The 21,367-nt window shown below is 36.9% G+C and overlaps 1 protein-coding gene across 13 annotated transcripts in view; it reads left to right on the top strand.

Moving 5' to 3' along the window:
• pknox2 (pbx/knotted 1 homeobox 2) overlaps nucleotides 1-18,602 on the top strand; it is a 99,023-nt gene extending 80,421 nt beyond the window's left edge. For 9 of the 13 annotated variants that reach the window (XM_051908700.1, XM_051908693.1, XM_051908694.1 and 6 more), the window contains 7 exons: nucleotides 845-1,030; nucleotides 2,828-2,963; nucleotides 3,398-3,495; nucleotides 6,643-6,762; nucleotides 6,944-7,020; nucleotides 7,173-7,351; nucleotides 9,253-10,608. In XM_051908700.1, coding sequence (XP_051764660.1) covers nucleotides 845-1,030; nucleotides 2,828-2,963; nucleotides 3,398-3,495; nucleotides 6,643-6,762; nucleotides 6,944-7,020; nucleotides 7,173-7,351; nucleotides 9,253-9,494 — 1,038 coding nt within the window. In that variant the 3' untranslated portion in view covers nucleotides 9,495-10,608. Of the gene's footprint in view, nucleotides 1-844; nucleotides 1,031-2,827; nucleotides 2,964-3,397; nucleotides 3,496-6,642; nucleotides 6,763-6,943; nucleotides 7,021-7,172; nucleotides 7,352-9,252; nucleotides 10,609-11,934; nucleotides 12,272-12,596; nucleotides 12,681-12,913; nucleotides 13,114-13,299; nucleotides 13,518-16,079; nucleotides 16,223-16,553; nucleotides 16,769-16,860; nucleotides 17,595-18,131 lie in introns of those variants that run through there. The other 4 variants (XM_051908705.1, XM_051908702.1, XM_051908704.1 and 1 more) reach the window with 4 other exon arrangements.
• The last annotated feature ends 2,765 nt before the right edge of the window (nucleotides 18,603-21,367 follow it).

Genomic DNA, 21,367 nt, shown 5'->3' with positions numbered 1-21,367 from the left:
GTCCTTGAGTTCTGACTTTGGGCGGTGACTATTTGAACGGGTAGTTGGAAATGAAACTGTATCAGCAGAACTCGAAAGTGTTTGTAGCATTAAGCAATGCAACCAGGCAAACAGTGGCAGGAAAACCTTAGATTATTATTTACTTGCTTGAGTATTTTTTTGTAAACTGCTTCCTGTATCAATTTTGTGTGTTGACATGGCCGTGTTGGGGAAAGTTACTTTTAAAAGTAATGCATTACAATATTGCGTTACTCTCTAAAAATGTAACTAATTGTGTTACTTGGTTACTTTTTATGGAATGTAATGCATTGTGTTACTTTTTTTTTACTTTTAAATAACAAAATAAAAGTTATATTTTTGGCAAATTTAAAGGCCATTTCACACCAGAAGTGAAATAAATAAGCCTCAGGCTGAAGGAAATGCAAATTCATGCCTGTACAGTAGAGGGCGCAGCTCAAACAAACCTTTCAAACAAATGTAGGAGAAGAAAGTTCAACACTCGTACTTCAGCAATAAAAAAAAAAAATAAATGAAACACAAATGTGTTGTTAAACTAAAGTCAATTTTGCTTATTCATATGGTTGAATTGGATCGAAGGTCAGCAGCAAGGACATTGGTTAATAAAGTGAGATTAAATACGTAAAGTATATTTGTATTACTTAACATATACAAAACAAAATTGCAGTTTTGCATAATATTCTGATTTTGAACTTGCACTACTATTTTGAAAAAGTAACTCAGATATTTTGTTGTAAATTTAAAATTAATATGTTACTTGACTAGTTACTTGAAAAAAGTAATCTGATTATGTAACTGGAGTTACTTGTAATGCATTACCCCATAGATGGTGAAGGCAATCCAGGTGTTGCGAATCCACCTGTTGGAGCTGGAGAAGGTGAACGAGCTCTGTAAAGACTTCTGCAACCGATATATCACCTGCCTCAAGACCAAGATGCACAGTGACAATCTGCTACGGAACGACCTGGGCGGCCCGTATTCACCATCACAGACCAGCCTCGGTCTGCAGCAGGTGACTGACAAATATATTTTCCCCAGACCTTTAGTCTAAAGGCTAGAGGTTGTTTCTAACACATAAACACAGTGTCATATGAATGCACACACTCTCACAGCAGTAACATTTACACTTGCTCGAACACAAGCTCTTCTCCCGGGGATGCAAAAGGTCACAACTGGCTTGCCCTTGCTGTTCCTGCTGAACTTTGCTGACCTCTGCGTGAGAAGACTTAAAGTACACACTTTTGGATGTTTTAGGACTGTCAATTGATTGTAACTGAATTAAAATGGCAATCAAATGATTAGATTAATTGGAATTAATCACATATACACTACTGTTCAAAAGTTTAGGGTCAGTATTTTTTTTTATTTAAAGAAATGAATGCAGAATATGAAATCTGCATCTAGAATCTAGAATAATGGTACGGAGCCCCACACATGACACGCGGATAAAAAAATAAAAAAATATTGTGGCCATGAATTGACCGTTCGCAAAGACCCAACCCCTTTAGTTACTGTTGCTATGTCCCACAAGCCATGCCGATCTCTCGCCACACATCATGATCTCATGCAGTGAAAAATACATTGCGGAGCAAAGAGGACACTGACAACGACAAGACAGAGCAGGTTACTTTTGATATGAAACAAAATCTCAAATTTAAAATTTTGTCATTTTTAAAGAAATTTAAACAATAAATACAGTTTTGTGGCTGTGTCCTGACAGATCACTGTAGTGCCTCAGATCAAGCGGCTCGTGAACCGATCATCTCTTCCTACTAGTTCATTTATAGCATCAAATGAACATGAATGAACATCATAAGGAATGTTGTTTCAATCACGGAAAGACGTCAATACACACCATTTTTCAAGTTCAAGTCCACCGACGTTAATCTACTAACTCCCCTGACTGCTTTGTCGGACAAAATGGCGGATTCAGTGTTATGATTGGTTAGATTGCCTGTCAATCAAACTCCTGGCGAAGGGTCAATTAAGAATTTTTTTCCCACGAATGAAGAACTTGTTCTTTTAGAAAATTGTGGCCACGATTTACTAATTCCTTCACTCTTTTAAGGTAATTCGTGGCCACGAATTAAGAATTCATTTTAACAATTTATTCATTCCCTCGTTTTAGTAAATCGTGGCCACATTGAAATAATTAGTTCCCTCATTTTAAGTAAATCGTGCACACAATATAATTCATTCCCTTGTTTTAGTAAATAATGGCTATGTTGAACTATTCTTTCCCTCGTTTTGATTAACTAAAACAAGGGTAGAAATTATTACAGTGTGGCCACGATTTAGTAAAATAAGGGAATTAATAATTATATTGTGCACAATTTACTTAAAACGAGGGAACAAATAAGTAAAACTTGCTGACGTATTAGTAATTTGTGGGAACAAATTGTTAATCCGTGGCTACGATATTCATATTTTTTGTCCTCATGTCATGTGCGGGGCTCTGTATAATAGAGATACTTCTTTCATAAACATTAAAACAATCTTTTAAACTGTATTGTATTTTCTGAGAAAAGTCCCCAAATGAAGATAATTTAGGCCATTATATTTTGTTTGTTTTATTTTCATATTATATAATTGACACCTTATTATTGAATTTACAGGCATAATTAATGTGTTCTTTTTTTAAAATTTTTTTTTTTTTTTTTTTTTTATAAATGTAATAGTTTTTAACAATGAATTATTTTTTAATCATACTAACTTGCCACCCCTAATGTTTACCAAATTTCTTACAAAGTCATTTTTCTCAAGAAACTCAAATATGGACAATAACCACTATTTCCTCCTCCTCTTATAGGACCTGCTTCAAAACTCATCCCCATCCCTCACCTCTGTCTCCAGCTCGGTAAACCCCTCTGGGATCGTAGTCCCTGCTGGTTCGCTGCAACAGAACAACGTTGCCATGACCACTATCAACTCTCAGGTGGTCTCAGGTGAGGAGGCCAATCATCAGTCCCTTTGCCCGTTCCAAATTCAGAGATCTCAGCTTTCAGAACAGCTTTCCTTTCCAAATTTGTGACATCTAACGGAAGCAAATGCAAGCTTCCATGTAATGCACATTATCTTCATTTATATAGCTCTTTCTTTTACTAATTTTCTCTCTTTACAGCCATCTCACACAGAACAGTACTTTCACATTGTGAATAAAGAATGTCTAATTACTGTGAAATCGAGCTAATTAGCAGCAAAACAAGAACTCCTTGTTCTCCTCTTGAGCCGTTCCGAATACCCTTTTGTTTTATTTTGGCGCAGTGAAAGGGAGGTGAATTGGTTTGTTTTTGTGCTGCAGGGTAATTACAGTATTTCAACAACAGGCAGGTATAGTCTGTGATAACCTCAGTCTTGTGTCTGTGACTGATTCCCACAGGTGGGACGCTGTATCAACCGGTGGCAATGGTTACCTCACAGGGGCAGGTGTTAACCCAGGGGTTACCACAGGGAACCATCCAAATCCAAAACAATCAGGTGAGGGCAATCGCTCGACAGACAATACTTGCTGCTCTGCTTTGATGCAGAGAAAGCCCAGGGCTGTATCTTCACAACTAATGATCTGTAGAATTCTGGTGAATTATTTCTAGACTTTTTACAAGCTTTTTACATTCTATTCCATCCACCTTTTTTCTGTGTATATGAAATATTTAAAAATTATTTACAAATATACACAGACAGTTGCATTGGCATGTTTTGATGATTTTGATGCCTGCTTATGATGTCTCTGGCCTACTAATTTAAATCAAGATCGGCCCTTATTTATGAAACACAAGCAGAACAAATTTCTGTGTAAATAATTAATAAATCCGTTCATACGTTAATTACCCCATTGAAGTGGATGCAACAATTTATGAATGGTTTTACATAATGGTTTTACATAAGATTATGCAGAATTTTTTTTTCTCCTTTCTCTTCACAAATAAGGCCCAGAATGGAGGGGGAAAAGATAATGTATTAATTTAAATCTATAATTTTTTATTTATTTGTCAAGTTCAAATTTAATTATTAATTAAATTAAAGTCCCCCTGAAATCAAAATTTAAGTTTTTTAGCTTTCAGTATGAATATGTTAGCCTTAATGTTATGAATAAGCTGGTGTGTTCCAAAACATTGACAAAATTTGCATTCAAAACTTACAGTCTCTCACTTCTGCTAAAATGGATCACGGATTTTCATGACATCACATCACACTTCAGCTTCTCATCAAATCTTCTGTCCAATCAAATGCTCTCTAGAATCTGAAGTCCCGCCCCCTCCTACACTATCAACAGACTCTGTTGAGCTGTGGCTGAAATCGGTCATTTGTTCACACATTTACTAGTTTCTACATGGTAAAGTGCACATAGTGCACTATATAGGGGATAGGAAACGATTCAGACAGTGTAAATATGCTTACCATTGACGCGAATGAAGTCCATTTTCGTGTTAGTATAATGTGAACCGACGCAGCACGAGCACAGTCTACTATGGCCCAGGGACACGAGAGCACAGAGCGGATCATATCTGCGAGTCGGCTCAGACCACGAAAGGAATCGGATCCATTTAAATTCTGCACAGAATGCTATATTTTAAAGGAATATAGAGGAGATTAGAAGGATAAACGGTTAGATATTAAAAGGAAACCGAGGTTTTGCTGAGTCTAACGGCTCTGGCCGAGCTGTGATATATAAACGAAACGCTATTGGCTATTTAAAAAAAGGGGCCGGGCTATTCGATATATCACCCTGTCTTCCTGTTTCAGTTGAAATTACGTCAACACATTGAATAATGCTGCACGTTCCAAGACATTTCAGCGGGCCTTTAAACATTGTATCTAAAATTAATATAGATCATTTTTATTATTACGCTCTTCGCGTTGCATATGTGGGGTAACGCAGCACTGTTTTACATGGTTAAAACAATCATACTAAATACATTTGAGTGTGTTGAAAGTTATAACGTTACTCTGTGCGTTCACTCGGTGGCTGGTATAAGAGACTTGTTGCACTTTGCAGTAATCTAGATTGATATTTGAATGTCATATTTATAAAAACTAGATGACTTGTGTTGCTAAATGACATTTCAAAATATATTGTATGATGGAAAACTCTCTCTCTGATTATGCTATTTTAGCCACTTGACAAAATAGTGTCGTCTCTGAGGCATGGTAAAAACATGGTACTTGCGGTAAATCAAGAAAACAAGCGATTCAAACAATGATTCAAACAGTGTTAAGCTATATAACAATTAGTTTTCTGTTGATAAATGTATCCAAACAGTTGCTTGCCTGTCTAATAAAACACATAACATATAAAAGCGTCTTGTGTTTCCATGTTTTCTACAAAAGTAAAAATGTAAATCGATGGTAGCGCGGATATTATGTCATTGACAGGCGACGAAATGACCGTATCCTGGTTAAAACGTTAAACGTTGGAAACATTTGGAATAATGTAAGTACACAAGTCTACAAAATATATGACATTGTTCTCGTGGTTTTTGGATATTTTAATCTAAAAATCTTACATATTGTGCCTTTAATAATGGACTTTACATGACTTTTTTTTACTCCAATTAATTTTGTTTTCATTTAACTGTTGCTGAAGTCAGAGCTAAACCTGATTAGTCCAAAACCCCTAAGGTGATGTGTCACATTAATGCTCATAGATAACCTCATGATGCATTGGTTTCTTCAAGGATAGACACGATGCAGTTTAGCAATTCTAGAGCTGTTAGTTTGTATTTTTTTTGCTGTCAAGTATGAGTCAGGTGAGTCAGGGTTTGACAGACAGCTGGAGCCTGTGCGGATACCCAACTTTGGGCCGAGGCGCTTCACTACATGCAAGCTGGGAATAGAGTTCTGCCCGTAGCTACATCTCCGACAAGCTTTCAGTAATAATACCCCTGCATGAAGCCTCCAATTAATTCACCCTGCTTCCTGAATCACACACTTACACACTCTCCCCCAGTGTGTGTGTGTGTATTTTGAGTAGAGGAATGGGGGAAGAACCACATGACACCCAGCTGCAAATGTAATGAGGAGGTTGTTTTTAGAGCTTGATTATTATTTATTTATTTAAAAATTTTAAAATCAGTGGGGAGCTGCTGCTTTTTATGGCTTTCAGTGGCAATGGTAGCATGAAATTAATTATCCCTATTTTCAAAGTGGAAATGTTAATTTTTCCTTTTCTTCTTTTATTAATTTATTTCTTTGCACGCGGAGCTCTCGTAGATTATGCATCTTAAACTTCTCTGAAATGTTAATATGCCAGTCTCAGAATGGCGTAAACCAAAGGAAAATAAATAGTTAATTTAGCATGCATCCTTTAAATATAGTCACTCTCAAACTCTTGCATTTTCGCTCGCCTTACATTAAACGTACTTCAGAGCGTATAATAAGTTTGATGAAAAGAAAAAAATTGACAACATTTTCTGCAGCTCTTTTAGTTGATGAAAGGATTCAGTAAATGTACCCTCCTTGGCTTTAATTTTTGGTATCATTACTCCCATTGCGTTGCTATGGTGACTGAAGGCATTCCTGCCCCTGCCAAAGAAATGGTGACTGGCGACTCTCTTTGTTTCCGTGGCAACTATCCCTCCCTCTCCCCCACTCACTTTCTCGTCTCTCTTCTCTCTTTCTTCCAAGGTGAACCTGGACTTGTCCTCGCTCTTGGACGGCGATGACAAGAAATCCAAAAACAAACGAGGCGTCCTTCCCAAACATGCCACAAACATTATGCGTTCCTGGCTCTTCCAGCATCTCATGGTGAGAAAAAGGATGCATGTTCTTCTCACATTATTGCCGTACAAGCCAAAGAGACACTTGCACTGCATTTCAGTCATGTCTGGTTCTTGATTTCATGATCTCACTCTAATGAGATAAAGACCTCAGAAGACTAACAAATAAAGGCATACAATTTTTTTTGTATCCCAATTTTGTTTTCCAGCATCCTTATCCTACAGAAGATGAGAAGAGACAGATCGCAGCACAAACAAATCTTACCTTATTACAGGTGAACAACTGGTAAGAATGACTAGTTTGTTGCACTAGTGAAATCCACAGACAAATGCCGCCATCTAATGGCCACAAACAAAATCACAAACCTTGTTTATAGTATCTAACAAAAATCCAGGAATATGTCTTATATCCGTGTCCTTGTTCTCTCTCTTTGAAAGGTTTATCAATGCCCGCAGGCGTATACTGCAGCCCATGTTGGATGCCAGTAATCCTGACCCTGCCCCCAAAGCCAAGAAGATGAAATCTCAGCACAGACCCACACAGCGCTTCTGGCCCGACTCCATTGTAGCTGGAGTCCTGCAGACACATGGATCCCACTCAGCAAACAATTCAGACAGTCAGTAATACCAACATATTCTCTGATGGCAGATATTATTAACATATATTATATACAGTCATGCTACAGTCAAGTTTACATACCCCTTGCAGAATCTGCAAAGTGTTAATTATTTTAACAAAATAAGAGGGATCATATAAAATGCATTATGTTTTATTTAGTATTGTCCTGAATAAGATACTTTTACACAAAAGATGTTTACATACTGTATAGTCCACAAGACAAAAAAAAAAAAAAAAAGCTAAATTTATAAAAATGTTTACTTACCCTTGATTCTTAATACTGTGTGTTGTTACATGGATGATCCACTGCTGTTTTTATTTTGTTTTTTTGTTTTTTTTGTGATGGTTGTTCTTGAGTCCCTTGTTTGTCCTGAGCTCTGTTCTTCAGAAAAAATCCTCCAGGTCCTTGGTTAAACAGCTTTTTTTTCATATTTGAACACTTTACAGTTGTGACTGTATGATTTAGATTTTCACACTGAGGACAACTGAGGGACTCATACGCAACTATTACGAAAAGGTTCAAACATTCACTGATGCTCCAGAAGGAAACACAATGCATTAAGAGCCGGGGGGTGAAAACTTTTGAACAGGATGAAGATGTGCACATTTTTCTTATTTTGTGTAAATATCATATTTTTTTCATTTAGTACTGCCCTTTGGAAGCTACTTACATGTTCCCCAGAAGACAAATTAAGTACACTTTACCTTGATCTTCAAATTCAAAAAGTTGTCACCCCCCCGGCTCTTAATGCATTGTGTTTCCTTCTGGAGCATCAGTGAATGTTTGAACCTTTTTTAATAGTTGCGTATGAGTCCCTTAAAATCAAATAATTAACATTTTGCAGATTTATTTGATCAAAATACAGCAAAAAACAATAGTATTGTGAAATATTTTTACAATTTAAAATAATGGTTTTCTACTTGAATATATTTTAAAATGTATTTTAGTATCACATGGTCCTTCAGAAATCATTCTAATATGCTGATTTGCTGCTCAAGAAACATTTCTTATTATTATCAATGTTGAAAATGATAAATGTCTTTACTGTCACTTTTGATCAAGTTAATGCATACGGAAGAGGATTAGAGCCAAGCAATAATAAAAAAATACAAGCAATAATAAAAAAATAAAACCACCTCAAGATTAAACTCGTTAAATTTTGAGAAAAAAGTTGAAATACAATGTTGAGAATAAAATCATTACATTTCGAGAATAAAGTTGTTGCGTTTTGAGAAGAAACGTGTTTATTCTCGACATTTTATTTTGACTTTTTTCTCAAAATTTAAAAAGTTTTTTCTCAAAACGCATCTACTTTATTCTCAAACTTTAATGAGTTTATTCTCAACAATTTATTTGAACTTTTTTCTCTAAATTTAATGTTTTTTTCTCAAAACGTAATGACTTTTTTTCTCAATTTAATGAGTTTATTCTCAACATTTTATTTAGACTTTTTTTCTCTAAATTTAATTAGTTTTCTTCTCAAAACAACAACTTTATTGTTGAAATTTAATGATTTTATTCTCAACATTGAATTTCGACTTCTTTTCTTAATTTAACGAGTTTAATCACAGAAGAGGATTAGGGCCAAGTAAAAATAAAAAATAAAACCATCTCGAGATTCAAGTCATTATAATGCAAAATTAAACTCATTAAATTTCGAGAAAAGTCGAAATACAATTTCGAGAATAAAATCATTACATTTTGAGAATAAAATCGTTGTGTTTCGGTAGTGTATAATGTTACAAAAGCTTTCTATTTCAGATAAAGGCTGTTCTTTTGAACTTTCTAATTATCAAAGATTCCTATATATGTATAGACGTGTGTGGTGCTGACAGTTTATGTTTTTGCATATGTTACTTTTTGCAATTACTATTTGTGTTTCTCCATGTGTTTGTTAGATTCTCTGGGCATGGACGGCCTGCAGCCTCTGTCCTCCGATTCCGCCACACTGGCGATGCAGCAAGCCATGCTGGGAGGAACTGATGATTCCATGGATGGCACAGAGGAGGACGATGAAGAAGAGGAGGAAGAAGAGGGAATCGATGAGGAGGAAGATGAAGAAGAGGATGAAGAAAGTGAGGGAGGCAGACAGATGGCTCGGAGAGATCTGGGCCTTAACCACAACGAAGGACTTGAATAAAGGATCAGATAGGCGAAAATGACATAATTGACTTAACTCTTACTCATCCCCATGGCAACACATCTCAACATTGCCTGAATGGTTTCCAGTGGACACTAAGTGCCATGGATCATCCAATCAGAACGAAGAGGAGGATCCTGTTATGGACTTGATGAATACATAAAATTCATATTAAAGTGAGAATTTGAGGGAGGACAGAACATTGTGCAAAGAACGTACTGTACATTATGCCATGAAGCAACCGGTCATGCTACTCTCATTCATATAATCCATTTAAGCCTTACATTGTTTATTATGTCTCTTTGGTTCTCAGGTGTCTTAGCATGACATAATGTCTACCCTCTTACAGTCATATTGATAACCATGCAATGAGTGGATGTTTTAGGCATGTTCTTTTTTCTTTTCTTTTTTTTGTAGAGTTAAAAAAATATTCAGTCTTCAAAGTTTTTTTAAAAAAAAGAAACAATCTAAATGCCTGACAGCACAATGTATGTACATTTGATAGTGATGCATTTTACCCAGACACTTCATATTTATTTTATAAACTGTCAAAAGGCAGTGGCACAATCAACAAGGATGCTGTCCGCTGGATTCACCGGCTGAGCAAAAAACATCAGCCTTGTTTAAAACAAACGCATGTTGGGAGACTGAACGCAGAGTGCCAAGCATCTCTTCCACGCAAGGAACAAAACTCTCGTGCCCTTCTTGAAACCGTAGGACCTACAAATGACGTTTACTGAAGAACACTGCAGGAAAAAAAGACATATTTACAGGTGCGTATCACACCCTGAAACGCCCCTCTTTATTTTATGTGAAGGACGAAACAAAAACTGTGAAGATATTTCTGAGCTTTTCAGCTAACTGTGTCTACAGATTTAATCACCTGTTTCTGATGTGATGTTTAGAAAAGACAGAGGATGTTTCTGAATGTTATTGCAGTTGGTCTTTGTGAAGTACATGTTTCTCATTATCCTTTTCTTGGTTGTTTTTTTAAATTGTTCTTCCAGAGCAAGTGATGATAGGGGAGCTTTTTAATTATTTGTTTGTATACATTGTTGTCATAATCTATTGTGTTTCAGTAGACCATTTTTGATAATTAAAAACTATGACTCTAGTGGACCTGGGTGTCATTTTGCAACCTAATGTATAACTAGTACAAATGAATACATGCTAATTACTGCTAAATTATAATATTCTCCATTTTGTTGGGTTGTTATTGTGAACTAAAGCTAAACCTGTTAAAACATTTTTGTTAACTGAAATAAAGTAAAATATAAATATTAAATGAAAAACTTAAACTTGACGAAAATTATAAATGTATCCTTGGCAAGTTGAATCACTTAATTTACTACCGGGAAATAAATGAAAAACTATAACTGAACCTAAACAGAAAAAAAATAAAAATAGTATAGTCTATTTTAAAATATTTATGTCAAAAGCACATAAAAAAATAATAATAAAACCTAAACAGAAAAACAACTCATTCAAAATATTAAAAAAAAAAATAAGATAAATAATAGTATATAAACAATGTGAAAATACTGCTTTGTTGTGGCAAAACTGGGAAAAAAAAAATCCACAAAACTGCTAAATAATCTTTTATTACTAGATCTCAGATTGCAGGAACATTGTCTGTGTATTTTATCAGGGAAAGTTCTTACATTTACAATCGAAAAACAGTCCCAAAGTAGGATTGTATTGCTTGGAACTCAAAATGCTTATTATGTTTAATTTATGTATATACTGTATGTATGTTCTGCATATGATTTAGATTAACAGAGCAGGCATCATAATGTTCATATAAATAATAATTAAGAGCATTTTGGTCTGTATTGGCTAGGAGTAACACAAGAATTACAGCTATATTGTCTAGATTTCCTGGAAAGTTACTCAAATCGCTATGTTACTCTCATCATAATTTTTGTAACCTAAATAACTATAACCCTTAAAGGCAGTTACAGTAGGCTTTATGAAAATCTCTAGCCGCCAAACAAGGAATAAAAATAAAACCTCATGATTTCCTGCAAGGGTATTTTAAACGCATTCATGGCCACTGGGAACTGCAGCTCTTTTTTTATTGGTGAATATTTTTAGCTGACTTCAGATGTTATCAAACACCTTTCATACAAGTTGACAACTTTCTGGATACCGTGTCATATGGAAGTGTTTGATTCATGCAGCCATTTCTGGATGTTTACTCAGATTGCAAACTCCTCAATCTCAATCTTTTTTCTATAAAGTTACACTTTAAAGCTGTACGGTGTGTTCAAATTAACGTATTTTGGACATGAATGGGTTAAACAGCCTTCTAAGGAGCACTAAACTTCATGAAGGTCTGTATATGCATCTGAAATAACAGTGTTTGTGGCAGTCCAGTACCAGCACTCTTGAGCATGGTTGCTGGTCAGGGCCAGAGAGTATAAATAACCTGGGAAATGACAGAGGCAAGAAAAGCCACGTAGCCGGGTGCATTTGAAGTGGATTGGTGCCACTGGGCTGATGAGCATGTTAGGGAATTTGGAAGATTTACAGGCCATCTCCACCCTCTCTCTCTCTCTCTCTCTCTCTCTCTCTCTGCCTTTGCCCCAGCAGGCTCAAAAGACCTCTCTAACTCTTTAATAACTCTGTAACCCAGCCCAGTACAGCCTCTCATTTTGCTCAGACCTCCTCCAGTATTTAAGATCCACGCCAGCATCCCTCTCCTCTCCAGCCTCAGGACCAGTTTACTGCTGGATTGATCCACAATACATTCCTCTACTGGACAAGGAACTCATAAGGTACTGTAAGAGCAACTTGTGCAAAAAAAAAGTGCTTTTCACGCTTAACAGTTTTAACCCCAGCCAGGTCATTCTAAACCATAAATAGTGGGTTAGGAATTAATCCTGGGTATTATAGGTTTCACACTGTACATTTGTAACCAACAGGTTAATGTTCTTAATCGCATATTAAGTTTTTGTTGCACATTTGTCGTGTCTGTATCGTTGATTGGACGAACATATGACCCGTTTAACGTTCGTATTTGTAGCCTGTATTAAGTTATTATTTGCATATTCGAGGCATCGGTGTCATTGCGCCAATACAGCACGTGACATGTTTAAATAACGCCGTGTATCGTTCTTGTTGTGCTCATATATTCCTGAAAAAAAACATCAAATTTGTACTGAATAGACTTTTCGGACCACAAAAGTAAGAATACTCTTCTTCACTCAAATAAACTCGTTTTCCGTTTGACATGTTGATTTTCCGCCTCAAACAACGATGAAACACGAAATAGAGCGCGTGACAGATTTTGTGAATAGCTATACAAATCTTGTCACCATTTAATGAGGTACACGCGATTTACGTTTATGATTGGTTGTTTATTGCTCCAGGGCAATATTTCATATCCCAGGACTAAAAACCTGTGGTTAAAACGCGTTTAAAAAGACAACAACCCTGGGTTATATGCTGTGTGCAAACATAACGATCTAATAATCATTAACACTTATGTGTTAAAGTGGCAGTGCATCAAAGGTTTTGGTTAATAAGAACTTGGATAGCTGCTAATGTATTTAATGGAAGACATAATTACTGTTTAATGGAATAATTTCATGGAAGGCTTAATCTGATACTTTATCATGTAAGTAAGACTAATCATTTATTATGTGTTCTTGTATCACTTGCTATTAAACCACATCATCAAAGTGCTTCCTGATAAGTTAAGCTGTCCCTTACGCATTCATATTGATGTTAATGGACTTGTTTTCTGTCAATATGAATGAAAGCACAGGTGATTAATCCAAGAAATTGTTTACCAGAAATAACCTTTTGCTTTTCTGTTTCCACCCACAGTTGGCAGGATGTCTATCGCCAACACGGCCGCCCAAGCGATGCTCTCTGATGCCCTGCTGAGGGATAGCAATGGGGACAATCGCATCCGACACCTGGAGCTGGATTTGCCATTGGATAAAGTCATCAAGTTCATTTCTGTGGGCCTGCCGCTCCTTCTGGTGTCCATGGCCTTTGCCAGAGAGATTTCTATCGGTTAGCAGCTCTTTTCCTCTCCCTACTGTCCATGCGCAAATCACAGGACATCAGAGCGACACTGGCGCTGCAGTAATTTCACAAACCCTTGAGTTAATTGACTGACCATTAGCTTGAGGTCTGGGCTGATGGTACGCTGGATGTAATTAGTGTTCATCTGAGGTGACAGCGCTATCTGCACTGCTTAAGAAGGGAAACTGTTGTGAAATATGAGAATTAAGCATATGCTAATGATTATTAGCAATTTATATGACATCCCAAACCAACTGGAATTGCTTTCAGGGGAGAAATATTTAGTGACTAGAATGATATGGGTACCAATTGCTGGCTGTAAATGCCACCAACTTGAGCTTTCCTGCCAAAAGTGCATTGGAGAGAACTGTCTGTTTTGTGTAGGCAGTTGACTTTGAGGTTGCAATCAGTTCCTCTAGAGCTGGTCTGCAATCAGCTCACACAGATGTTAATTGGCATGAGGATGATTAAGAGAGACGTGTAGAGATGACAAGGGTCTATAATTACAGTCAGTCTGCTCTTTCCCAGCTCTCTATTTCAGACTAACGAGAAGATATGCTAATTAAACTGAGACGTGCAAGGCAAGCAGACTGATTCTCCCTGGCTCCGAACGTGGTCTGACAACACTCAGGTTATTTGGTTAGGATACATCAACACAAACTTTACAGTGGAAGGAAAATTATATCACTTGCTAATGCCGGTTGCAAAAAAGAATGTGGGATACATATATTAGAATAAAAAAAATACATATATACACACACATATATATATATATATATATATATATGTATACAGTAGTCAACATTTGAAGTGGATCAAAAAAGTTCATCAAAGTTGTCCTCAGAAGAAGGTTTTAGGACAAATTTGATGAAAGGTTTTGATCCACTTCAAATGTTGACTGCTGTGTGTATATATATATATATATATATATATATATATATATATATATCATGAAACTCTAGATGCCGCAGGCTGACGGGTCCTTAATGCAACCTGATGACATTTACATCGTTAACACAAGCTAATTGACTTTCGCATATGCAGCTCAACATGTGAATGGCTGCTTAACCTTTGCTATAGCAGTTTGTAGTGCTTTCAGAGTTCCTCTGAAACCCTCCACCATCCCCAGCTCCACCTGTATAGATCTGCTACGGGCAGTATTAGGGGTAATGCGTGTTTAAGTAATCAGATTACTTTTTTAAAGTAACTAGTAAAGTAATGCATTACTTTTAAATTTACAATAAAAAATCAGAATTACTTGTTCAAATAAGTAACACAAGTTACTTTGTTTTCCCATTTATTGACTGACAGCTCTCCTGTCCCCATGTTGAGAGAAATCAGGAGTAAGTGCAGAGGCATTGTGTGCTGTGTGAACATGATGGTTATTCTAGACTAGTTCTAGACTAAATGTGAGCGTACATTTACTCATTTACTTCTTCTCCTGCATCCTATTCTTCTGTATTCCAGAATGGCAGCACAGCTGAAAGGCTTGTTTGTTTGAGCTGCGCCCTCTACTGTACAGGCGTGAATTTGCATTTCCTTCAGCATAAGGCTTATTAATTTCACTTATGGTGTGAAAGGGCCTTTACATCTGCCAAAAAATAGAACTGTTTTGTTGTTATAAAAACAAACTAACAGCCCAGCCCAGATGAGAAAAAGTAATGCAAAAGTAATGTAACATAAAAACTAACACAATTACTTACTTTTTTAGGGAGTAAAACAATATCGCAATGCATTACTTTTAAACGTAACTTTCCCCTATGGGGAGTTTATATGCTATTTGTGCAGCAGCAGTATGTCTTACATGCTCACAGCAACATATTGGTGTATTTATTGGCAGTAGCAATTTCCTGTACTTGCTCTGCAGCAGCAGGAGCAATAATCTACAACAACAGCAATAATCAACAGCAGCAGCAGCATAGCATATCTATTCAGCCAAGACCAAATACATTAACATTGTCATATCCATTACCATGCTAAAACTCTTCTTAGAGTTGTCATGATGTGTGTGTGTGTATGTGTGTGTAAACAAAAGATCCAAGATTTTCAGTGTGGTCTCAGAGTTTTAGAGCTTCCTGTATATTTATTTGCATAAATAGATTAAGATTGAAAGTTTTAGGAAACTCAGATGTCTATTAATATCCCTCCTGGTTTGAAGCAGTTTGGTATCATATAATTTGCAGAGATGTTCTGTGGAGCTCAGTTATCCATAATAGCTGTTGGTGTGGAGCATGTTGTGCTCAGTCAGTAAATTGGAGGTTGACTGTAGGTTTTGGAGGGTGACACAGATGTTTAAGTGGTCCATAAAAAGTAGGGCTTGGCCACCTCTCAGCAGCAGGGTCACACCCTCTCGCCCGGGCAGCAAAACTCCCCACAGAAGGGTGTTTCCTGGCTGCCTCAGTGGTTTCACCATCTGGATCCCTGGACAAGATCTAGCATTATTACAGACATGCCACCCAGCTCTTGCCCAGCTTCTCCACTTGTAACAAGTGATGCTAGAACACTGTCATTTATTTCTCAGCATGTTAACTTCTCTGTTTTTTCTTCCAGGCCCACAGATTAGCTGCTTTCCTCCCAACAACTTCACAATAAAGCAGGCAGCATATGTGGATACGTACTGCTGGGACTCTCTCATGCACCATGAGTTTGACACAGATGGGAACGTTGACGAACGTTCACTGTGGGTACATAAAGTGAGTAATAACATTCATAAAATACATCACAAATGAGACCTCTTTAATATCTTTAGTACATCACAAATGAGACTTTAATATCTTAGTTGTTGTCATATAAAGTGGATAGCAAATAGAAACTTTTTCTCAAGTATCTTGCTTTTTCTCCTGAACAAGAGACAAGTGATTTTATTTGGAATTTCAGAAGATATTTCATTGTCTCAAACTGAACACTGAATTTGCCTAGATCTAATTTGGATGGATGGATGGATGGATAGATAGATAGATAGATAGACACATACATACATACATACATACATACTAGTACTCATTTGCTCTCTTGTTTGTGCAGATGTTTCCATACTCCTTATTGGTCATGGCCATGATGATGTACCTGCCGGCTCTGATGTGGCGGCATCTAGCCGTGCCCAGTCTGACCTCTGACCTGTTTTTCATCATCGACGAGCTGGACAAGTCCTACAACCGCTCTGTCCGCCTGGCCCAGAGCATCCTGGACCTAAAAGAGCAATCAGAAAACCCACTGCAGTTTCAGGCTGAGCTTGAGAGGTATATCCAAATATTGAAGTGTGTTATTTCCACATTTTTTTGTTGCTGTTTTCAAACATTAAACATAAAATTATTCATTTTTATCTCTTTAGAGCCAAGCGCAAGCGGTACTTTGAGTACCCTCTGCTGGAGAGATACATGCAGTGCAAACATGGCTCCTACTTCCTGGTTAGCATGCTCTTCCTGCGAGGCTTCCTGCTCCTGACCTTCATGTCTGCCTCATGCCTCTACCTAATCTACTTCCACCTCTCCGCCTTTCTACAAGATGAATTCAGTTGCTATGTGCGCACCGGCCTCCTCCGTGACCAGCCCTGGGTGCCTGAGCTAGTTCAGTGTAAAATGACTGGCCTACTTGTGTTCCAGGTCATTAGCGTAGCTAACGGTGCCGTCTATGTGCTTCTAGCTCCTATTGTTCTCTTTAGCCTGCTGCGTTTGTTCTGCTGGGACACAACCTTCCTCTCCCTTTACGAGGTGCTTCCCGGATTGGGGCTCATCAGCGGTCAGAAACTGGGCTGCCCGCTTAACGATCTCAATGTGCTGCTCCTCTTCCTACGCGCCAACGTAGCGCAGCTGCGATCGTACGGCCGCCTGAGGGCTGTGTGCTCCCTCGCGCCTCCTCGATTAAAGGGTTTTAAGGCTGGGCTGACGGAGGAGCAGGCCGAGGAGGTGGCAGAAGCCGCCGAAGAGCTCGAGGAGGAGATGAGAGAGGCCAGAGAGGAGGGAAAGCTCAATCTAGTAGACATCATGACTGTGCTGGGAGCAGCCAGAGGAAATGCAGTGAACTGTTCAGAGCAGCGCCCTCTTGTGGAACAAGACATGACACTTGGTACAGTCACTCTCATCTATATACTTAAACGCATCCTGCTCGTTGGTATTTTCGTGGCTGTCATATGGGACGTTCAGAAATTCATCAAAGTGACATAAATGTGTGATATAGGATGTTGGAAACCAAACATTTGTGTTCCTAGTGTGTCTGTGAACATCATTTTATTTTGTGTGAAGATAATGTGGTAGAAAATGACTCATTTTTTGAAGATATATATATCATTTTAATACGAGCCTGCTTCTCATCACACATTGTGTGTTTGTTTGTTTATTAAATAATTTGGCTCATTTGAACCAATTTTACCATATTTCCATAACCAATTTTAATCCGTGAAAATAAGTCCATCTGGGCCTAATTCATACCACTTTCTTGTACATATGAAACAATTTTATCAGTTCTAAAGGAGGCAAGATTTGAAAAACAAATCTTTATAAGTTTTAGCATCCGCATTATGCACTTTATTTTACACAAAAGATTTTTCGCACTTAACATCCCAAAAAATTTATGCCCCTAACAGCACTCTCTGTCTCTTTACAGAGCCTAACCACCAGGGGTACCATGAGTTGAAGGAGACTACAACATGTTGTTTTGCCTAAAGCACCAGCAATGGACTGAACCAGCACTGTCAGACTCTAGAGGCCACTGTAGAACAGCTAAACCTCTGAGATGAAATAAACATGAAGATAGTGACTAGAACATCCAATAGCTACCTGTAGAACTCTTCTTTTATAGTCCAGAATCATAAAAAAAAAAAAATCTGGATTTAAAATAATCCCCAAGGATTTCTTACACAAATCACCTCAGGAATAAAAACCCAAAGTCTGTACTGACAATTTGAAAAAGCCTCCAATAGCTAGCCTTCTTAAACTTGATTTTTATATCTTTATTTATTCTTTTCATTCTTATTATCTGATGTGAGTGGATTCCATACTTCTTTGAAAACTGGATTCTTTACTTGACCTTTTGTTCTCTTTTGTAAGTAGGTGAAATAAAATTTGTTTATATTTATGTTTTCTTTGTTAATTTCCACATTATACACGTACATACATGACTAACATTCAAAAGTTTGAGGTCAGAAATTTTCTAAAGAAAGAAATTAAAGGGATAGTTCACCCAAAAATGAAAATTCTGTCATCATTTACTCACCCTCAAGTTGTTCCAAACCTGTATGAATTTTTTTTCTTCTGCTTAACACAAAAGAAGATATTTTGAAGAATATGGGTAACCAAACAGTTGACGGGCCCCACTGACTTCCAGTGTATGGGGGGAAAAATACTATGGAAGTCAATGTTTCGACAACTGTTTGGTTTCTGACATTCTTCAAAATATCTTCTTTTGTGTTCAGCAGAAGAAAGAAAATCACACATGTTTGGAACAACTTGAGGGTGAATAAATTACGACAAGATTTTAATTTTTGGTTGAACCCTTTATTACTTTTATTCAGCAGGGACAATTAAATTGTTAAATTGTTAGTGATTGTAAAAACATTTATATTGAATTTCCATTTCTAATAAATTCTGTTCTTTTGAACATTCTATTCATCAAACAATCCTGAAAAAAAATTTTTTATTATGGTTTCCACTAAAATATTACACAGCACAACTGTTTTTAACATTGATAATAATAAATGAGTGCTGTAAATTCAGCGTTCCCATCACAAAAATAAATCACTTTTTAAAAAAATGTTAAAATAGAAAACAGTTCTTTTAAATTGTAATATTTCACAATATTACTGTTTTAAATATAAACATAAAAACACTTACTGATCCCAAACTTTTAAACAGTAGTGTATATATTCTACAATAATTATCTTTCATAAAATTAAATATAAGACATCAAGAACTACATAAACCGAACGTATTTCAAGCGTTAACACCTGCAGAATAGTACAGCTCACGCACTCTTATCCTATACCTTAGAGAGAAATATCACCTCCTCCTATGAGAATTAACTTGTCCCATAATTGCCAGTCTTTCAGAAGTTTCTGTTCCCATGAGAGCTATCAGCAGACCTTATGTTTTAAAGATGTTACTTTCCCCCTTCTTCAGTGTGAAGTTTTACAGTATCTACTTAAAGTTTCATACATCTAAGCACTGGAAATGTGGGCCTGACATATTGGGAGCACTAAAATAAAAATACAGTATACATCCATCTAAATGACAATAAGTTTGCGAGACATTCCAGTCAAGATTTTGGAGATGTAGGACAACAGCATTTTTTTTTTTTTTTTTAGAACAACATATAGCAAATTACTATTATACAGTATTTTATAGTAAACAAGACCAGGGCTAGTTGTTACAAAGCTAAGTTGCCACAAAACTCCATTTTAGATGATTTAAGTGAACTCTTTCTTCCAAACTATATTTCATTCTCATATTTTTGCTACAGCCCCTGTGTAAACACATTAAAACCACACTGATACACATTCAGACAGGAGTAAAATATAAAACGAAGGCAGAATTTAACCAAAAGGCTGAACTTTGATCTCAGGACAAGGGTATCGTTCATAAATGTCAGGTTGGGGCAAGTTATCACACTTATTTACATAGACATTAACTTTACAAAAACAGCCCTACTTATTCAGTGAAGAAAAAGCCCAGTGTCCCTTATATCATTTACTATCAAGGCCTCTTCATGTTTTTGCTGTGGCTCATTGAAAGTCTGTTTGGAGAGATGCTACCTTGTTCCCATGCCCAGTCCATCTGCTGCCCTCTCTGCGTGAGATCCATTTGCTCAGCACAAATGTTTGATCTCAAAGACACTTTATTCTCACAGTATGGCCACAGACAGAACCCGAGGAGGGCAATAGGCAAAACAGTCTGGATCTTATTGAGCAAGTGAAAATTAGATGCTGGTCATTTGAATCTAATAAACAATTTCAACTCAACCATGAAAGGGAGTCACAGCTGCTCATATTTTCCTCACATTCAGTAGTGTAAACAAGAGCTACGCACTTCATGTGTACCAACGACCTACATAATATGCTTTTTTGCAGCATCATATACACGTACAACAGTTTGAGGACTTGTTATTTACTGTAGTACCGACGGAGAGGAGGGGTAACTTGAGTAACACCATCAATACCATATTTTGTGATGCAAGCCGGTTTGCCCTGTGATCAGGGTTGAGTTAATGAGCCTGCTAAAAGCCAGGAGAAACTCAATTAGTTTGATGGAGTACTGAGGCAGAGATCTGCCCAGAGGATTTCATAATGGTCTTCTCAGAGGTGAGAACGAAACTGCAAATAGTAAATCAGTTCTAGAGAAGAGAAGGGCAAAAATACAAAAACACTAACCGGAGAAAGACCTTTGGTCTTTATGCTACAGGTGTATGTAGCCCACTCATTAATATGAAACATAAGACTGGAAAGCATAAAAGACCTTGATTCATCAGACCTTGATAATTGATGTTGATATTATGCAGACCTAGGCTGCATTTCTCAAAAGCATCGTAGTAGGCCTAAGTAGATTGTAGAAGCATTGTCACCGTTCAACTTATGATGCTTTGAGAAACGCAGTACTATTGAGTCTACTCTAAAAGGGATTTTAGAAGAAAACTCTTACATACTGTAATTGTCACCCAGTAAAAGAAAGACTATTTTGACTATGTCCACATGAGGGCAGGATTTAGTTATATATCAAATGAAGATTATCAGGTCCAAGGCAGAATTTACAGAGAAGAAATAGCCTTATAGAGAAGCTTTCAAACATCATTGGGCATTAAGAAAATGTAATACTGATTACACACCTATTGCATATTGCTTTGGAATTTCT

The sequence above is a fragment of the Ctenopharyngodon idella genome, chromosome 10 (assembly GCF_019924925.1).
Source record: "Ctenopharyngodon idella isolate HZGC_01 chromosome 10, HZGC01, whole genome shotgun sequence".
NCBI classification, from domain to species: Eukaryota; Metazoa; Chordata; class Actinopteri; order Cypriniformes; family Xenocyprididae; genus Ctenopharyngodon; species Ctenopharyngodon idella.
Note: the sequence above shows the minus strand (reverse complement) of the source record. Positions and strands in the feature narration are given on the sequence as shown.